Below are 20892 nucleotides of genomic sequence, written 5' to 3'. Positions count from 1 at the left end.
AAAATGTAGCAATGGGAGTTTTGGGGGTATGCTGGGAGGGATATTCGGAGGTGGGAGTGTTTATGTTGGGGGCTAAGTGAGGCTGGGGGTGTTGCTGAACATTGGGACGTGGGAGTAGGTATTTTTTGTGGGGGGAAGGGGTCTCAGGGCAGTTAGAATTGGCAGTAGGCTCTCTGAGGAGGGTGGATGCACAGAGAGAGCTGGGTAATATCTGTGGCGGGGGGGGGGTTACACTTCGAGCTGGGAGTGGCTAATTCAGGGGAGCCCTGCGCCTGTAAGATGTCCCCGCTTAGGAGAGGGGAGGATGGAGACGATAGGCCTCTCCGGTACAATGGCGTCACTATGGTAACCCAAGAGCCCTCTTCGCTCGCCCCCCCCTTTCCGGATTCGTTCTCGCGAGAGCTGGCCGGGCCGGCGCGGAGAGGCCAAGGCGCTCAGGGGCCTTTTCAAACCCAGCGGCAGCGGCGCTCGGCAAGGAAATGGCGGAGAACGATAAGCCGGAGGCCGCGGCGGCGCCGCCACCGGGAGGAGCGGAGGAGGCCTTAGCCGCTCCCGACAACCAGCCTCAGCAGCAGGATGAGGAGGAGGCGGCGGCGGCAACGGCGACCGAGAGCGGTGGCAGCGCCAATGGCGTCAAAATGTGTGTGCGGGGCTGGGCCTGGGCTCCGAGCCGGGGGACAAGCGGGAGGGGGCCAGGCAACGGGGCTACCTGAGCGCGGGGATTCAGCCGGCCGCCTAGGCCGTGGTAGAGAGGCAGCCTGTCCTCTCCCCCCCCCCCTTCCCGCGGGCAAGACTCCTCCCCCTCCGGGGGAGCCCCCATCACTCGGGAGGGGAAGTAGAAGCCCCCCGATTAGTGTTGGCCGTTGTGGTGTAGCCCGGGGGCGGTGTGTGGAGGAGGGGATAAGGAGCAGGTCAGAGGAGGGGGCTCAGGAGGGCTGCCCTGCGATGGGGTGCTGCGCTAGGGGAGGCTTGCTTCCCCCATGCCATTAGCCTCTTCTTGGGAACACGGAGAGCGTGGCCCTGCGGCAAGGCAGTTGCATTATATTAACGATGGCGAGGTTTCTCGGTGTGAGCAGTGCGCTTCCTTGAATGGTCGTGTGTCTGCTCGCTGAATCCAAGCCTGTACGTGTAACACAGACAGTAAGTATGTGATTCTGTGAGGATTGTATGGTTGTGAGTTGATCATCACTCCACAGGTCGCTTTCGAGTAGTGAAATCTTTATGCCTTCAAATACCATCACCTGTTCTGTTTCCACCACGATTTTCTGGAGATGTATTGTAACTTTATATTGCTGCCTTTTATATATATATATTTCTCCATCTCTAAAGCCAGGTTGTCTTAGAAACAGGAGTGCTCTTGTGCAGGTGGATAGAGACAAATCTGTACTTGTAACACATTTTGAAAAGGTTTTAAAAATTAACTGCTTTCTTGTAAATTACAGTGCTGTTTTAGTACTTGTGGCACCTTAGAGACTAACAAATTTATCTGAGCATAAGCTTTCGTGAGCTACAGCTCACTTCATCGGATGCATCTGATGAAGTGAGCTGTAGCTCACGAAAGCTTATGCTCAGATAAATTTGTTAGTCTCTAAGGTGCCACAAGTACTCCTTTTCTTTTTGCAAATACAGACTTAACATGGCTGCTACTCTGAAACCAGTGCTATTTTAAGATCCAGTAAGCCAGGACCTGTCAGGGACAGATGTGGAACATTATTAAGAAGCTTGGAATTTCAGCTTTCCAATGCAATAAAGCAAAAGGACTTTCTAGAACTGATGGTTCTTGCCTGGTAAAAGTTTGAAGGTCTGATGTCAATGGTTGAACATAGGAAGTCTTTGATCTCAAATCAGTATAACTTTCAGCTCCTCATTTTACCCAGTTCACACCTTGGAGGAAAGTATATTTTTTTACAGACTTCTTTTAATACATAGTGGCTGTTTGAAAGCTGCATTGACATTTGAAATGTTAAAAGTATGGATTGTGGTAAACAAACACACTTGAGGTCAGATTCAAAATAAAAACATTTATATAAGGGGTGACGAATGAAGGCATTTATTCCATGGTATTCTTGACCACACATATTTGTGTATATTATATTTTTACATACCTCGGTCAGGTTTTCCTTTGTTGTGCAGCTGGCTCTAAATGGTCACACTCCGGTTTTTTGTGGTTTGTATTGTTCTTGGTTTAAGGCCATATGTAGAGTCTTGCATTTTCAAATTGCTGTGCAAACATCAAAATGCAACATGGTGTTAATCACAGTTTTTCATTTTCTTCTGGGAATGTAACAATTATGGCACTCCTTCTAGGGTGCACAGAAGTTCTGCATCCATGGATTTCTATATTCCTTATGAATACTCAGGTGATCAGATTGTTTTGCTATAGATAAAAAATCAAAATACCAACATATGCTTGTTTTCTGGATATTATCTCTTTGGATATAATATATTTTTTAGATATAAATTTTGCAATAATCTCTCAACTAACTTGATTATTACATATTTTGGCTACAAAGCCCATTTCACACCAGTGCTTTCTAATTCTAGGAAAAGTAATTGCTTCAAATTCATTCTCTGAATTTCTAAAATGGAGTTTGGCATTGTGGATGGATAATAAATGGGACCCCACTGTAGAACTTTTCATTTACTTAGCGTGACAGTAATAAATTGACTTTATTGCACACTCAGGATATACAGGTTGATTACATTTGAAGGTGTGGTTACTTTTTAATGAAGAAAAGGAGTACTTATGGCACCTTAGTCTGTATTCGCAAAAAGAAAAGGAGGACTTGTGGCACTAAGGTGCCACAAGTCCTCCTTTTCTTTTTGCGAATACAGACTAACACGGCTGCTGCTCTGAAACCTTTTTAATGAAGAGAATCTTAGTTCTTAATTTCATAATTCTTCAATAAACACAAACCAAACAGTCCAGCAATGTACTCTATTTATAGAACTGAAATGTGTATTTTAGGTCATTTGAGTTACATGCTGAAAGTGTCAAAACTTGGTATAAAATTTTAGGTCCTGGAAGCCTGTTGAAACAAATACAGCTTGTGAGGCATTGTGAAGATACTGTTTTGCTCATGTAATAAGTTAAGCAAGAGGTTCCATATCCCCCTTTTCTGCAATCTTGTAACACTTAGATATGAGATGAATATTGTGTAATTGCAACTGGTGTCTTATGCAAAGATCTTTCAGTACACTGTTTAAAACACTTAAGACTCAAGGCTTGTAATAACTAGGATGGTACATCTCAGTTACACAAGTTTTTAATAATCCGTTTCTTTATAACACCACCTTGCTGGAACTTGACCGGCATATTAGTACAGAAGTACAACTTAACTAGAAATCCTTACTGTGATTATAATGGAACAGTGTGGCCTTTCTTTGCAAACTTTAACTTCTTATTTTGTTGCCAAATAAAACAGAGCGTGTTCATGAAATAATTCTTAAAATATCTTGGGAATTAGGGAGTTCTGAATGGTAGTTGCAAAGTTGATGGCATGCAAAATGTGGGATTTGCCCTATTAATATAGAACTGTACCATTATTTCAAAGCAAAACTAATCTGTCTGTCTTTTTGAAAATATAGGGATAATGATGAGGCAGCAAAGGAAGAGAAAGCACCTGTGAAGGAAAAGTATGTTCCAAAACCGAAGGCAATTCCATCTCTTGGAAACAAGAATAGATTCCATCCCTATTCAAAGGACAAGAATTCAGGCACTGGAGAAAAGAAGACTATTAACCGTAACAGAGTTTTCATTAGCAACATCCCATATGACATGAAATGGCAAGCTATTAAAGATCTTATGAGAGAAAAAGGTAACTCACTCCTGATAACCCACTTCATATAGGAAGGGGAGGAACTTAAAATATTTTTGTCCTTTGAGCCACACAGATTTGACTTGCATTTTTTTTATTTTTTGTTTGGCCTTTACTTGATGCATCTATCTTTCCCCCATTCTTTCATTTGAGACAACTGCATTGCAGAGTAGTACGGGAAAATGAAGTGTTTACAAACTTGCCATTCTAGTGTGACAGTAGAGAGCCAAAAGCATATGCATGCCCTCATGACTTTTTAAAGAGATTGTGTTTTGTCTAGTTGTAGTCTTCATAGATTTTTAAAGGGCTATTGTATTTAAGCAATGCACTTAGTGTGTATTTCAAAAGATGTTTTGTATTTCCTTGGTGGAATCTGGCTGTGGAATTAACTTTGTCTGCATTGTAACTACTGCCATGACTGACTGTCTGGAGATTTATATTAAAAGTGTGTTACTGCTGTTGCAGTTTTGATAGAGTAATCTGAACAACCCAAACGTTTTACTCTGGACAGTTTGGGGGAAAATAACTCTAATAAGAATTCTGTAAAAAGTTAGATCTGTTATTTTTCTTGAAAATATTGATTCTTTTAAAGTAATGCAAAGCACACTTGGCTTCTAGGCTGTTAAATAATGCCAAAAACTTTTTGTAACTGTGCTTGGTGTATCTGTTGTAAGGTGACATGACTATTTGATTGGTTTTATTCACCGAAACTTTAGAAAGTGTGTGGCTTGCTGTGAAATATTTGACGTGTAAATTTGGTTATTTATATTGAAGGCAAACTCTTATGATTGAAGACATTCAGGTAGAAAGTCACCTTAAAACAGCTGTTGTGAGTAGGATGACAAATGTCACTGAAAAGTGCTAATGTTGATGATCTAATCTGATAGGTTAAGGGACCAAGTGTGTATCTGAATTTGTTCACCAACTATATCATACTGGCCAAAATATGATCTGTAGTATGAATTAGGTTAAATATAGTTGTTTGTATAGCTCTTGAGAATGTGGCTGCTGCATATTTCTGAAAATTAGCTAAATTTATATAGCCATTGACAGGAGGTATGTTGGTCTGGTTTTGATTGTTGGTGAATAATAGGTGCTTCTTTGTAGAGTTGTGCACAGGGGCACAGTAAAGCAAGATACTGGTGTTTAAATGCATTGTCTCTTGGTATTTTCCCTTTGTATGTCTTATGTAGTTGGTGAGGTTACATACGTGGAGCTGTTTAAGGATGCTGAAGGAAAATCAAGGGTAAGTGCCGTGGGCAACAATCTGCTAGAGGTTTAAAAGTTCCTCAGCAGTTTTATTTTTGTATAATACCTGTACCAGTTTTTGGAAAGTAAGTTTCATTTTTATTTTATTATGATAGACTTGAGGCTTCTGTATTAGAATCAGTCTGACACTTTCATGTAAATCAAACTAGCTGGCTGTAAGGGACAAACTATTTTATAAAAGTCAACAAATGGCATTTACTTAATTCTTTTAAGGTAATACTTTTCAGCCAACACTTTAATTTAGGATTTTTGTTGTGTTCTAGATCTGTTTTATGTAAAGGACTTTAAAAAAACTACTGAATTGACAAATTTTGCAAGTGTAATTTTTTTGCGGCCAATTAGTATAAAAATGTTAAGACTATACTGTTTGAAGAATCTAATTTGAGAGTTTACAGGACTAGTGCTCTGAACACTTTGGATTACTGAATTTGCCTGTTTTTTAAACTGAATGGAAGGAGGTAGTTGGCAGCCAAGAGAATGCCAGCAATGAGGCACTTAGAGTGAAGAATGTTAAAGCTCCTTTGTCTTTTTTCAGTCAAAAGTTTGAGCTATAATAGATCTGAACCTGCTTTATGAACTGAGAAATGCAGGTTTGATTCTAACTAAGGAGGAATAATTGTTGTAAATGAGTTCCCTAACATTTGTAAAACAAAATGGTGTGTTTTCAGTTTAGTCTATATTACTGCTCACTTAAAGCAGTCCTAAGCTAGTTGCTTTATTAAATGGGTTTTGGTGCAGTCGGTAATTTACTTTCATGAAAAGTAACTTAACCTTTAAATGTAATTGAGACAGGTACACAAAATCCTTCTATATGTATGTGAAATTAAATTTTGTACTCAAAGATCAGCATCCAGTGACACACTGAGTGTGCTGATGATATTCTTTTAACTGTCCTTATATCGATCTGTGTGACATTTTTCTATAGTCCAATTCTGGTTTGGCTCAAAGAGAATAAAATAGAGTTTACAATATTGTCTTTTGCTTTTTAATTGTAATATCCACTGTAGTGCATTTGTTCAAAAGACACTAGGTGAAATTAAATTTTGGCTATCAGTAAAAGTTTGTGTTTATAAATTCTGGAGTTGAAATTTAACTAACAGTTATTTAACAGTAATATGGAATCTTAAAATATTTTATTAGTTATGTATACTGACTCACTCCTTTTTTTTTTTTTTTCCTCCTCATGTGTTCACAAATCTTCATCATGGATGTAGGGTTGTGGGTAAGTTTCTTTGTGTGTATGCGGAAAGACACTACTGTACAAATGTTCTGCTAGGTGTTTAAAATTAACTTTACTTTAATACTCTACATATTTTGTTCCTTCTTAAGTGTGGTTGAATTCAAAGATGAAGAATTCGTAAAGAAAGCATTAGAAACTATGAACAAATATGACCTTAGTGGAAGACCCCTGAACATTAAAGAGGTATGAATGTTACCTTGTTTTAGCTTGAATTGATGAAATCTTTTCTAGGAACACTTGAAGTGGCTTTACACTAACATGAGGTGGTCTATTAGCTATACATATCTTCCACTTTCTATAGTGGAAAGGCCTCTTTATGTTTCCTTAGCCAGCCAGGGGCCTATTGCTCACAGAAGGCACAATGCCAGGGACCTAATATGACAAAATCCTGATGTGTCCTAAAGTCTGTAGTATGCCAAAATAAACAAATGCCTTTTTTTTTTTTTTTTTTTTAAATGGTAGATATCTCCTAACTTCCTACCGCTTCCCTCTGTCATCCCTGGCTATTACTTTCAGTTTTTATACTTTTATCAAAATGACTCTTAATTCTAGTCTGCCAGTCAGATTGTTCTGACTATTTTGTAGTGGGACAGGGGGATGGAAATAGAGTGATTGTGCAAATTGAGATTTCAAATAAATGTCAAAATTCTCAATGTAATATATAGTGTTGGGTCCTTTGGAATAATAGTTCTTTGGAATGTTCTGTTACAATTTTTCATCATGGATTAACAAATAATCAAAGTTCATTGAATTAACTCAGTGCTTGGAAGAAGGTACTAGACTGACAGCCCACTAGATTGAAATCTTTTCTACTTGTCCATAGGCTAGGTACAGCATGTGAAGTGGCAGTGCACGCTTCCTCCACAAGTGCTTTGCCAATATGCCTCAACCCTCATCTGAAAGGACCCACCTCTAGAGGTGAGGGAATTAGGTCTCCATGCTACTTAAGTGCTTGATCCCTCTGCTGATGCTGACAAGGATATTAGTTGATGATTTTGATGGATTTTTGTGGAATTTTAAAATAGTACTTTTTTTATTCAACTGTCAATCCTGCTGTTGATGAATGTGTTAGCTTTACTTTTAAATGTGTTCTAGGATCCTGATGGTGAACATGCTCGTAGGGCATTGCAGCGTGTGGGAGGACCATTCCCAGGAGGACATGGACCTGATATGGCACCTGGATTGATGAATTTACCCCCTTCAATTCTCAATAATCCAAACATTCCTCCTGAGATTATCAGTAATTTGCAGGCTGGCAGGCTTGGGTCCACTATTTTTGTTGCTAATGTAAGTTTAAGCACATTTAAAAATTTTAATGTCTAGTCTGTCTTAAAAAATCCTTATGTTCAGTAGTACCAATCTCTGTGAATTACGCAAGAATATCCACTCGCTCTCCATTTTAAAAGGAAATGCATATGAATTAATTTTGAGGTCTGGTATTTCTTTCCTGAAGTTGAAGAGAGAGCGCATGTATGTGTCCAGATTGGGGTGTAAAAACAAAATACGTGAAATGGATTTTCAGCAGCAGCAGACTACTACTAGCAGGTCTTTATGATGGTCTTCACTATGCTGTAGTCCTTTGTTGCAATTTTTTAAAATAGTATTTACAGATAACTTTGGCTTTTCTTTACAACTGAGTGTACTTGTTAGTTGGCAAGTGTATTTGTATGTATCCACCTTGTGCAGAAAATCTTGCCAGTTACTCTGCATGAACACAAACTCTAGTTTACATTATTGTTTTAATGCAATCATTTATTCTGATTCTCTTACTAGCTCAGAATTTTCACAAATTTAAGAAATACCTGAACTAGTCCTGTTTCTCTTTTTAGATGCAAACTGGCACTTAAGAGAATGCAAGTGCTGCAAAAAATTTCCCTTCCTAATCAGCATGTTAAAAGTTGAGTAGGGAAGCATACAGAAGTGACATGAAATATATCGGAGGGATAAATACAGGAGAGGGAGAGGAATTATTTAAGCTCAGCACCAATGTGGACACAAGAACAAATGGGTATAAACTGGCCACCAGGAAGTTTAGACTTGAAATTAGACGAAGGTTTCTAACCATCAGAGGAGTGAAGTTTTGGAATAGCCTTCCAAGGGAAGCAGTGGGGGCAAAAGATCTATCTGGTTTTAAGATTCTACTCGATAAGTTTATGGAGGAGATGGTACGATGGGATAATGGGATTTTGGTAAGTAATTGATCTTTTAAATATTCAGGGTAAATAGGACTAATCCCCTGAGATGGGATATTAGATGGATGGGATCTGAGTTACCCAGGAAAGAATTTTCTGTAGTATCTGGCTGGTGAATCTTGCCCATATGCTCAGGGTTTAGCTGATCGCCATATTTGGGGTCGGGAAGGAATTTTCCTCCAGGGCAGATTGGAGAGGCCCTGGAGGTTTTTTGCCTTCCTCTGTAGCTGGGGCACGGGTCACTTGAGGGAGGCTTCTCTGCTCCTTGAGGTCTTTAAACCACGATTTGAGGACTTCAATAGCTCAGACATAGGTGAGGTTTTTCGTAGGAGTGGGTGAGTGAGATTATGTGGCCTGCGCTGTGCAGGAGGTCGGACTAGATGATCAGAATGGTCCCTTCTGACCTTAGTATCTATGAATCTATGAATTCATCACTTTTAAAGAGATTTGACTTGTTCGACCCACTGTGGTGGACATGTGCTATAAAAATATATTATTTTTAGGAGTTTAAAAAGTTACTATGCTGTACAATGTCTTCAAAATTATTTAATGAGAAGAGGTAAATGTATTGGAATTGTGTAATTTTGTATATTCAGCTTGACTTTAAAGTTGGCTGGAAGAAACTAAAGGAGGTGTTCAGCATTGCTGGAACTGTAAAACGTGCAGATATCAAAGAAGACAAGGATGGCAAGAGTCGAGGAATGGGAACAGTCACTTTTGAACAAGCAATTGAAGCAGTTCAGGCAATATGTATCCTTATTTTTGAGAATTATTTCTGGTTAAAGGAGCAATTTGTTAAATGTGGATTGTTTGCGTTGAATGGTATATGAATGTATATGATTGATTTTAAAGCTACGCTATATCCATTTGCATTGTAGCTGGTTTATGTGCATGCTAAATTTCAGTTTCTGTGTACATGAAGACCTTGAGTGCACTTCACAAAACAGCTTAGGCGCCTAAACTCCAAAATTAGGCATGTAAGTCCCCATGCGTGATGCCACTGAAGTCCACAGAACTTCTAGGCTGCCACCTAACTGTTGGCACCTAAATTAACTTGGCACTCAACATTCCATTGTAAAAGTTCCCTGGGCACCTAAGTTTTTAGACTTAGACTTTGGGCATGTCCAATTCTACTCTAGGCATCCAGGTGCCTAAGTCCCAGAGCAATTCATGAACCAGAGGAAGATAGAAATTCGTTGGTTTGTGTGGCTTCAGGCACATGCACCAGTTCGGGTCCCATTCAAAATCCAGGTGGTGTTGGTGGTGCCTACCTTATAAATGTTAGTTCAGTGGTTAGAGCACTCCACTGGGATGTGGGCGACCCCGGTACAATTCTCATCTCTCTCTCCACCCTGAGCTATGGGATATTCTGATGTGGGGCTTCCTCAGCTTCTCTTGTTGAAGCCATTCCATAGTGGATAAATGAGAGTGGAGCAGGGGGACTGTACTAGGTTCTTCCACTTCCCAGGTGGGTGCTCTAACCACTGGAATATAGAAACATTCTCTCTCTCGCCCAGTGACTGTTCAAATGTGGATAAACGCTTAAATAATCATTGGGCCGGAGAGAGAGGGTAACTCTGCAGTCCAGTAGTTAAGGTTGAAAAAGGAGCTGATTTGTTCAGTGATTGTCTGTAACTGTCATTCTAACTAGCTAATCTCCTTGATTGGAGAAGTGGGGAGGGAACCACTAAGAAGGGTCAGCTAAATTATAAAAATGAGTCTTTAAAACTAGTTAGGCTGCCTTCAGTAGTCAGATCAAACTTCTTTGACTTGGTCTTCAGCTATGTTCAATGGACAGTTCCTGTTTGATAGACCCATGCATGTAAAAATGGTGAGTTGTCTGCCCTTTTCCCCCTTTAGCTAAGCTAAAATATAGTGAAATCCCTCCTAATAATACTCATTTCACAACAGGATGACAAATCAATTCCTCATGAAGACTTCCGTGTGGTGGAGAACAAGACGCCACAGTTACCTCGTGAGTATGGGCTATAATCTTCCTTACTCCTTGAACTTCATATATTATGACGTGCACTCTGGAACTGTATGATGTCAGCACCAGAAGGCATGAATGACATTTGTAGGAGCTCATTGTGGCAACAAAAATCCTGACTCCTGATGGTGATACTTGCTCTGGTTTTCAAAGGTGGCCTTGGAGGTATTGGGATGGGACTTGGACCAGGAGGACAGCCCATCAGCGCAACCCAATTGAGCATGGGAGGTGGAATGGGGAATATGGGTCCAGGAGGTGAGTATACTTTTATTTATTTTCTCTATAACTTCAATGGTTCTTGGTCTTGCTTCAGGAAAAGTTGTCTTCTCTAACAAAGTAAACCTTGAATAGTGTGAATTTGATTAATTGACTTACATAAATTACTCCTAGGGAAATTCTGCGCAATGCAGTATTTGCTCAAAATTAATATTCTGTGCAGAATTTCCTTTTAACCCCACAGAAATGGGCTGCAGAGGTGCTGATGGCCACTTGGGGCCACTGGACCCAGCAGAGCCCAGTTTGCAAATAGAAGCCACTCTGAGGGGGAGGGAGTTGAAGGGTTCCTGGCAGCTGCAGTTCCCAGCATACCCTGGAGGAAGGAGGCGTCATGCCCTGGAGGAAGGAGGCAACATGCAGGAAATGCTGTACAAGCCCAGGACCCAGCATCAGGCTGTTTCTCCCTCTGGATCCCTGGGCCTTGGGAGGATAGGAGGCAAGAGTGTCTGCGCTGGAGCTGGGCCCTGGAGGGAGTGTGTGGGTGCCTGGTCCTCAGGTTGGGCTCAGGAAGGGGTAGAGAAACAGAAACCGGGTTGTTGTAGGGGCTTCTTTAACTCTCTACTCCTGGGGGAATGTTTTTGTCTGTATTGCTCAGACATAGTTGCTGACAGTATTTTGAAATTGATTACCCAATAATTGAAATTGGTGTGATTATATAGAGTTTTGACAAAATATGCAGAATTTTAAAATATTGTGCACAGAATTTTATAGAATATAGAAATATAGAGAGCTTTTTCTGTCTTCTAAACAATATGTATAACTTTTGGTTAAAGGTATGGGAATGGATGGCCCAGGCTTTGGAGGAATGAACAGAATGGGAGGAGGTATGTGTTTTTTTTATTTATTTTCTGTTAACTTCTTTAAAATATTGTATAGAAAACATTTTTCCTTATTGCATAGGTATCGGTGGATTTGGTGGAATGGAAGGAATGACTAACATGGGAGGATTTGGTGGAGTCAGCAGAATGGGAGGTGGGTGAACTTTCTCTCTCCCCCTCTACTTTTAATCCATTCTCGTTATTAAAACTTGTTTCTTTACATAGGGATGGGGAGTGTAGATGACTTCAGAGGAAATATGGGCAGTGGAATGAGTGGGGGCATAGGAACCGGCATGGGAGGCATGGCAACTGGCATGGGAGGTAAGTTAGCAAACTTAAATGTGGGCTCTTCAGATTTGTGCTTTAAACTACTTTCCCTTTGAATGAGCAGTCATGAAATATGTAATTTCTGTACATCTTACGTTGAAAATATAACAGAAAATCTATTGCAACTCCTGCTTCTTTGTTGGTGTATTCTCAGCAGAAATGTTTCGTGGTGGAATGGGAGGAAGTATGGACAGAGATTTTGGTCGCAGTGACATGGCAATGAACCGGGGCTTTGGAGATTCGTTTGGAAGAATGGGTATGGTAACTCTGTCAAACTTGAGTTCCTCCTGAGCAATCACAATGTGTTGCAATTACTTATTTCTTTTGACAAGAAAACTAACTTGTTAATTTATCTGTCTGCTCCTCACCATCAACTTCAGTCTCCAAAGAGTATTTTGGTAGGTGCTGCAATGAGGATAAAATTTAGATCTTTACATAGATGGAAGTACAATGCCCCTGTCTAAAACTAATAAAAAAAAAAATGATGATTTTTTTTGAACCAGGGAATAAAGAGAATATTTATTCTCTTTGAATAAAGAGAATATTTTAAGTTAACACAGTTAGTAACTTTGAGTATTTGAATAATTGACATTCTAGGACACCTTTCTGGAAACAGCATACCAGCTGTTCAAATAGTTGTCTTGCAATTTCTGTGCCCCTGTTTCATTAGTGCACACTAGACAAGTTGTCCTTCCCGTTTATGCCCAATGTGCTTCCTTTCTTTTTTTGATGCAAGTCATAGTCCTGGGGAAATTCTGTGCCAAAAAATTAAAAATTCTGAGCACAATATTTTAAAATTCTGAAAATGTTATTTGTCAAAATAACACTACATAATATCAGCAGTTTCAGTTATTTTGGTAATTCATTTCAAAATACCTGTCAGCAAGTATGTCTATAACCTCACTCACTCACTCCCCCAAAAGTAGAGAGTTAAAGAAACCACTATGACAACACAATTCCTGTTTCTCTGCCCCTTTTCCCCTCCCCCAGAGCCCAGCTGGGGGGGCCAGACACCCACAACCCCTCTCCCCCTCCCCCCAGAGCCAGCCACTGTGCTCCACAGCCAATATACCCAACCCCAGCCCCCCTTGCCAAGATCCCATGCCTCCTTCCGCCAGCATCTGCCCCCCAGAGATCCAGAGGGAGAAACCGCATGATGCTTGGCCCCAGGCTTGCATGGAGTTTCCTGTGTGCTGCCATCTCCTTCCCTCAGGGCATGCTGGGAACTATAGCTGCCAGGAATCCTCTAGCTCCCTTCCCCTCCCCCGGCAGCATCTTCTATGTGTGAGCTGTGCTCTGCTGGGTCCAGCGGCCCCTAGTCGTGGATAGCAGCACTGCAGCCCATTTCTGTGGGGGAAAGGAAATTCTACATGCACAATGTTACTTGTACAGTGGCGCAGAATTCCCCCAGGAGTAAAGTCAGCTCAGGAGGTTGTGCTGATATTTTCTCCACTTTTAGATCACCATGTCCTGTGCAAGGATGTTGCACTTTTTTGACGGAGCAGGTTTCGCTACTCTCTTGTCCCAAATGACCAAGTTAAAACAAAAAATATTCTGCAGAAGTAGAGCCTAGGTTGACCAAAAGTGCAAGAATCAGTCTGGATCCTGCCTAAATGTAGCTATTTACTGCCTTCCTTTTATGGTGGACATGCTAAAGATATGGATTTTCTTTTCTGTTAACTCCACCCTGCAAAGGTGAAGAATAGCATAAGGTTGACTCCTAAAATCCTTCATGATATATGTATGCCTCATTTGGAAGAAGCAGAGGGGACTAGTTTAGGTTGCCACCATAAAGGCTGCTTGTAAAACAGTTTTTCCCTGAAGGAGATTCAGGCATGATTACCAATTTTAATTAGAAAATCCCTATTTAGACAGGTGTCTAAATCAAATTAGAGAACCGTTCGTTCTTTACACAAGTCAGTCTGGAAGCTCTGCTTCTTCCGGCCTGTGAATGGCTCCTGCTTTTCATACATTCTCTGTTTGGGGTGGGGCATCTTCAAGGATTAGGTCCACATCACAAAAAACCGGTGGGTCCTCTTGACTATCTTGAATTTCTGAGTTGCCTCCGTGTCTCACAAGATGATTCAGTCTTTTCTTTAGGGGCAGAAAAGAAGATTGTGCAAAGATGATAAAACCATTTGCTAAGAATCTGGTTAATTTGCCTCTTTCCAGAAGACATCAGATTTTCTGGTATCTTTTTTAGGCTATTTCCCATCTTTCAAGGTGACAGGAAGTCTTTGCCCCATCTTGGATTTAAAGTGGCTGAACAGTTCCTTGGAAGTGAAGACATTCAAAATAGAATATATTTAGGCTGCTATGTATTTGCAGGCAAAATTTCTCGGTTGAAAACACAAACTTAGCTCTGACTGCAGATGTTTTTCCCTGTATATTGATCATGCATATTGGTCTTGCAGAGGCTGGTATTAAGTCTGTGCATTTTAATCCTGTTGTGAGGAATTGGATGTGGGAGCTTTGCATGCAATAGACGGGAGCAGACTTTAGCTAAGTAGAGTGCAAAACAGCAGGGCTCTGCCATATACTTGTATTCTCTGGTGCTGTTGTAACAGGACAAGACAGTACATACTTAAAGGTGAAAGTATCCTGGGCTGATTTGTAGCTACAAAATCTATATCTCTGCTTCCTGTGATCAGTACTGTTTAGGGATCACTGAGAAGGATAGCAGTGGCAGAGAATGGAAGTAATTGGAATATACCAAATATCTGCTTCTCTTGATTGTATTTTGGCATTGCATTTTTACTTAGTGAGAACTTGATATAATCCCAGAGGACCTATAACTTTTTTCCTTTTGCTAGCTAAACTATTACGACTTTACATCATAACTGTTGGTTGATGCTGTGCTTAGCTGCATAAGATCCTACTCTTCTCTTATCCCAATATCTAGGCTGATGCCTTCTTACTTAAGGAAAATGGGCCACTGGTGCATCGAAGGGGGTCTTCGCAGCTTTAATGCACCCGAGAGACTGTATTGGCCATTTTAAGGGGCATTCTTTGAAGTAAAAGGCTCTCCCCTCTTCCTTTTCTACAATATCAAGAAAATTAATGAATCTAGAACAAGATCTATGTAATCACCTACCTAGATGACTAGCTTATTTAGAAGTTTGTGTATTAAGGGCTGTGGCCAGAGCAGAGATGTTCTTGAGTCTAGAACTCTTCATTAATGAGAGGCCCTTGGCAGAAGCTTTCTTGCTCCTAACAAATGCTTGGAGACTAGTATTGCCTTCAGGAAATCACTTTGAGGATAAAATCTGATTGTCCAATTAGCATGGCAGATTTCTCCAGCAATCTGAGCTCTGCTAACATTTTGACCTTACTGTATACTGCTGGGATTTAGTACCCTAAATCAAACTCTGCCAACAGTTCCTTATCATGGAGGACACTTTCAATCAAAGCATGAATGTGAAATAGTCTTTCCCGTACAGGTCACAAAATGTGTGGAATTGTAATGAAAAGGATGCCCCTGCAGGACTCAAACACAAGCTTTTTGGTTTGGGGATCCTGTCTAAGCATCCATCTGACACAAAAAAAATATTGTACTTCAGAGAGAGCTTTTGATCCCCACCTGCTGGAGTGCTGAAAAGCCTAGCTTGCATTGAACAAACTCAGTATTCTAGCGAGAATCACAACATTATTCTGAGGTCAGGTAACACTAGAGTGGCATAAGTAAATTGCAGAGGGGGAAACAAACTCTTCCTCTGAGAGACCATCCTTCTAGTCAGGTTTGCAGAGAACAATCATCTTTCCGTTTGAACTGCTGAGTCTGTCATCTGGTTCATTATACAGAAAATATATCCATCCTGGGGAGCAGTTTCAGAAATTGGGTATTCAGAGTGTGTGCAGTCTGGGCAAGTCAGTCACCGACTTTCTGTGGCAAAAAACACCAGACCAGATAAACAAAAAACCCAGAATGTGAAAGGTTCTCCAGCAGATAAAGTAGCATGGGCAACATGAAGTTTCGGTGTTCTTCCTTTTAGCCCATGCCATGTACACTTGTGTTTTCTTCCATGTGAAGGGTAATAAAATCAAGCAAGACAGAGCCACGGTTGTGCTGATAGTTCTGCAGGGACCAAGTCGTCAGTTTGTGGACTTACATTAGATGGCATTAGAACCCCACCCATTTGTCTTCTCATATCAAGATCTATTGTCACAGTGATGCTGCCTTTGTCGCAATCTAGCAGATTTAGGTTTATCAGAGAGAGAGAGTTCTGTCTATTCTCTTACCCATAAAAATGGCCATACTGGGTCAGACCAATGGTCCACCTAGCCCAGTTTCCTGTCTTCCAACAGTGGCTGGTGCAGGGGGCTTCAGAGGGAATTAACATAACAGGGCAGTTTATTGAGTGGTCTGTGCCTTGTGGTTCAGTCCCAGTACTGTCAGTCAGAGATTTAGGGACACTAGGAGCATGGGGTTGCATCCTTGATCATCTTGGCTAATAGCCATTTATGAACCTATCCTCCATGCATTTAATTAATTCTGTTTGAACCCATTTATACCTTTGGCCTTTACCGTACCCCCTGGCAATGAGTTCCACGGTTTGACTGTGGGTTGTATGAAGTACTTCCTTAAGTTAGTTTTAAACTTGCTGCCTCTTATTTTCATTTGGTGACCCCAGGTTCATGTGTTATGTGAAGGGGTAAATAACACTTCCTTATTTACTTTCTCCACACCATTCATGATTTTTTAGATCTCTATTATATCCCCACTTAGTCATCTCTCTTCCAAGCTGACTAGTCCCAGTCTTTTTAATCTCTCCTCATATGGAAGCTGTTCCATACCCCTAATCGTTTTTGTTGTCCTACTCTGTGCTTTTTTCCAATTTTAATTTTTTGTTTTATTTTTTGAGATGGGTGACCTTGAATACTGCATGCAGTTCTGATGTGGGCATACCATGGATTTATATAGTGGCAATATGATATTTTCTGCCTTATTATCTATCCCTTTCATAATGGTTCCTAACACTATTAGCTTTTTTAACTGCTGCTTCACATTGAGCAGATGTTTTCAGAGACCTGTTCACGATGATTCCAAGATCTTTCTGGAGTGGTAACAGCTAATTTAGAACCCATCATTTTGTATGTATAGTTGGGATTGTTTTCCAGTGTGCATTACTTTGCATTTATCGACATTGAATTTCATCTGCCATCTTGTTGCTCAATCACCTAGTTTCTGTGAGATCCCTTTGTAGCGCTTCGCAGCTTTGGACTTAACTATCCTGAGTAATTTTGTATCATCTGCAAATTTTGCCACTTCACTATTCTCACTCTACCCCTTTTTCCAGACCATTTATGAATATGTTGAACAGAACTGATCCCAGAATGGATCCTTGTGTGACCCCACTATTTACCTCTCTCCATTGTGAAAATTGACTATTTATTCCTACCCTTTGTTTCCTAACTTTTAACCAGTTACTGATCGATGAGAGGACCTTCCCTTTTATCCCATGACTCCTTACCTTGCTTAAAAGCCTTTGGTGAAGGATCATATAAAGGGTTGCTGAAAGTCCAAGTACACTATTTCCACTGGATCACCCTTGTCCACATGCTTGTTGACATCCTCAAAGAATGCTAATAGATTGGTGAGGTATTATTTCCCTCAACAAAAGTCTCATTGACTCTTCCCCAATATATCGTGCTCCTCTGTGTCTGATAATTCTGTTCTTTACTGTTATAGTTTAAACCACTTTGCTTGGTACTGAGATTTCTTCCAGAAAGAAGGGCAATTTAGCTGCTTACTACAGAATCTGGACAGGGACAGGAGGTGTAGTGCTATGGTAACCTCTACCAAAGCCATCAAGAGGGAGTTATAGAATGGTAGGATTAAAGTACTTTCCCCTTGCTGTCTCTGTCTTGCAGCTCTTATGAGTTTGTTTAATTTGGTGTGACTTTTCTTCCACATCCCTAGCACTGTTCCCTAAAAGCATGTTTTCTCTCCTCTGACCCACTATAGGCTTCCCAGTGGAATCTTTACTTGAGCATTTAATAATCAGCTCCTTTGAATTCCTTTGAATCTTTTTCGGGAGAGAAGCAAAAACTTCAAGTAATTCTCCTGGTATTGGGAGTGGAAATGACAGAAGCCCTTTCCACCCTATATTTTTCACAATAAGGTGGTCCTGTTAGCCTTGCTTTGAGGTTCTTGCAGGATCATTTTCTTTCTTCTTTCCATCTAGCTTGCCCAAATGGCAATTTCTCCAAACAAAAGAATTTTTTTTCTTAGAGGCTTTGGAAAGCATCTTAAAACCTGTAAAAAGAGCTCGGAGCTAGAGGCCATCAAAGTCACTTATTAGAGGCTTCCCACCCAGATTGCATAATAAGGTACCAAACCATATAATCTACCCAGGTGAAACTAGTCCACAGAGAAGAATAAGGTAAGAATGTCTTGTCTAGTTTTAAATGTTAACTAGTGTACTTGCTAATATTATCTGGCTTTGTTAACTTATAGCCATAGTCTTAGCATATGTCACTTGATTTTTTTTTTTTTCTCCTATCTTTGTTTAGGTGGTGCAATGGTTGGTGGTTTTGCAGGAGGAATGGGAGCTTCTAGCATGGGCCCAGTAGGATCTGGAATGAGTAGGTTGATTTGGTTTCAACAGAATGTAAATAATCAATGTATAGATGTAGCAGAAGATTTTTGAAAATAATTAACTTGTTCTAGTGCAATACTTTCAGTGGCAGGAAAATATTCATGTAGCAGTCCCAGGTTGTGATTGTAGTTCTCATTGTTTTTGGAGGAGCTCTTTTGCTAGAGATGCTTTCCTTCTATATAGGGCCCTACTAAATTCACTGACCGTGAAATCAGGCCTCTCCCCTCCCCCCCCCGCCATGAAATCTAGCTATTGGAGGGGAGTGGCAGGGCTGAGAGCACCCCAACTGTTCACTGGGCTCCAGCTGCTAGTCTGCTGGGATGGGGAGGGATGGGGCTTCATCTTCCCTTGCATGACCACTCTGAGGGGAGATTAGACCCCCCTCTCCCCCCCATGCAGTGGAAGAGGAAGTCCTGTCCCTCCACAGCACAGCCCAGATTAGCAGGTAGGAGCCCCTGGCTGGGGCACTCCCAGCAGTATGGGGGAGATCAGACCCACGTCCAGGAACCTTCCCGGCTGCAGAAAGCTCTATGGCAATCCTGTGCACGCACACACAACAGCTTTGTCTTGCACCTCCCCCCCCCCCCCCCCCATGCCCTTTTGGGTTGGGACCACCGCGGATACAGCACAGTGAAATTTCAGATGCAAACATCTGAAAACATGAAATTGACCAATGTTAAAACCCTCTGGCCATGAAACTTGCCAAAATGGACCGTGAATTTGATAGGGCCCTATTTATGTATTAACACTGAGTTTCTTTCTCGTTCACTACATCCTTTCTAACTCTTAATCTGGTGTTGGAATTTGTCAAACTTCTTAGTATGCTAAGTATTTTTTTGAAGAAAGGAGCAGCATTCTGGTAAGATTTTTGCCGGAATCCTACAAATAACTCTTGATTTTTTTCAATACTGTTGTTTTTGCAGTAAGTAAAACGTGCTAGAAACCATCATTTGTAGTCTAGAATTTCAGATATAATTCAGTTAACTTTTTGTGTAGAGGTCTAATCCTGAACTTGTGTAAAGGCAACGTTCATAGTCAGTAGGCATGACACCTTCACGTTGGGATAGTTGAAAGAGTAATGCCTTGCCATTGGCTATCTTGGATGGCACATTAGGAAATCCACCTCCTTGATACTCAAGATATGTGGATGAAGTTGAAGCTCCTGCCTTACCTGAATTTTAATTGTGGATTCATAAAATTTTCAATTGGATGTTTATCTTGAGTGCCAATAGTTTCACACGTATGACACATAGTAATGTGCTTTAAAATAGCATTTAGTGTTGGAAAGTCCAGGCTTCTGATATCAAATAGTGGCTATCAATGCCAATCCAGTTTAATTTCCAGAGAACCCTTCCTTTAGAAGATGATGCCATCAGGTAGGTAAAAGTCTGTATTTGCATTCAGGAAAACTGACGTATTTTTATTTTGCCTTCCTGGATTATAATTCTCGAATTATCCATGTTCTAAAACTTCTACAGTATTTTCATTTCATCTTTTTAGTCCACTGTGTGACTTAGTGAAATTTGAAGGTCATTGAACTTTCAGTTCCTGTGAGGTTTGTGGTGATATTCATTGGAAAGTTTTTTATAGATACAGTACTAGTCTATCAACATTTCTGTATCTGCTACTTGGTATCTTATTGTACAGTACTGATATTTTGATAATTCAGAAATGTTCAGATAAAAACATCAATTTTAGTAATTTGCAAAGAATGTAATAACTGTGATTGGGCTAACATGCTGATATTTGAATCTGCTTGGAGCTTATATGAAATATGACAAACTTCATTATGCTCTGTACTAGACCAGTTTTCTTACCTAAAATGACAGCATTTTCCCTACAGAAGAGATCCAATTAGTTAAATTCACTTACAATACAGCTATAACTTGCATTTAATGTAATATGAAGTAAACTTATTTTTATTTCCTGAACATCTTCTCTTCCTCTCTCTGTCTAGGTGGTGGAATGGGTGGTATGAATAGTATGACTGGAGGAATGGGGATGGATCGTATGAGCTCCAGTTTTGATCGAATGGGACCAGCTATGGGAGCTGGCCTGGACAGGAACATTGATATGGATCGAGGATTTGTGGCTGGCCCGATGGGAAGTGGTGTGAGAGAGAGAGGTTCTAAAGGCAACCAGATATTTGTCAGAAATGTAAGCATGTGAATTCGAACAAACAGCTATTTTTTCCACTCTGTGTCTGTATATATTATTAATACCTGTTTTCATTCTAGCTTCCATTTGACTTGACCTGGCAGAAGCTAAAAGAGAAATTCAGTCAGTGTGGTAAGTATATGGAAGGCTGCAAATGCTGTTGTCCTGCATAAGCCATAAAATCAGAGTTTAACAAATGTCCAATC

The 20892-nt window shown here is 40.6% G+C and overlaps 1 protein-coding gene across 1 annotated transcript in view; it reads left to right on the top strand.

Annotated features, from left to right (window-relative positions):
• Nucleotides 1-264: 264 nt before the first annotated feature.
• The window catches only part of MYEF2 (myelin expression factor 2), a 24008-nt gene continuing 3380 nt past the window's right edge, over nt 265-20892 (top strand). The window contains 19 exon segments of the mRNA XM_038418473.2: nt 265-372; nt 374-445; nt 447-640; nt 3589-3818; nt 5012-5064; nt 6302-6309; nt 6417-6510; nt 7423-7614; nt 9116-9269; nt 10301-10350; nt 10431-10494; nt 10663-10764; nt 11559-11609; nt 11686-11757; nt 11829-11924; nt 12085-12186; nt 18444-18515; nt 20487-20686; nt 20767-20818. Of these exon segments, the coding sequence (XP_038274401.1) occupies nt 280-372; nt 374-445; nt 447-640; nt 3589-3818; nt 5012-5064; nt 6302-6309; nt 6417-6510; nt 7423-7614; nt 9116-9269; nt 10301-10350; nt 10431-10494; nt 10663-10764; nt 11559-11609; nt 11686-11757; nt 11829-11924; nt 12085-12186; nt 18444-18515; nt 20487-20686; nt 20767-20818 (1951 nt within the window). The 5' untranslated portion in view covers nt 265-279.

Source organism: Dermochelys coriacea, chromosome 10 (genome assembly GCF_009764565.3).
Source record: "Dermochelys coriacea isolate rDerCor1 chromosome 10, rDerCor1.pri.v4, whole genome shotgun sequence".
Classification (NCBI taxonomy): Eukaryota; Metazoa; Chordata; order Testudines; family Dermochelyidae; genus Dermochelys; species Dermochelys coriacea.
This window is presented reverse-complemented; position numbering and strand designations above follow the sequence as displayed.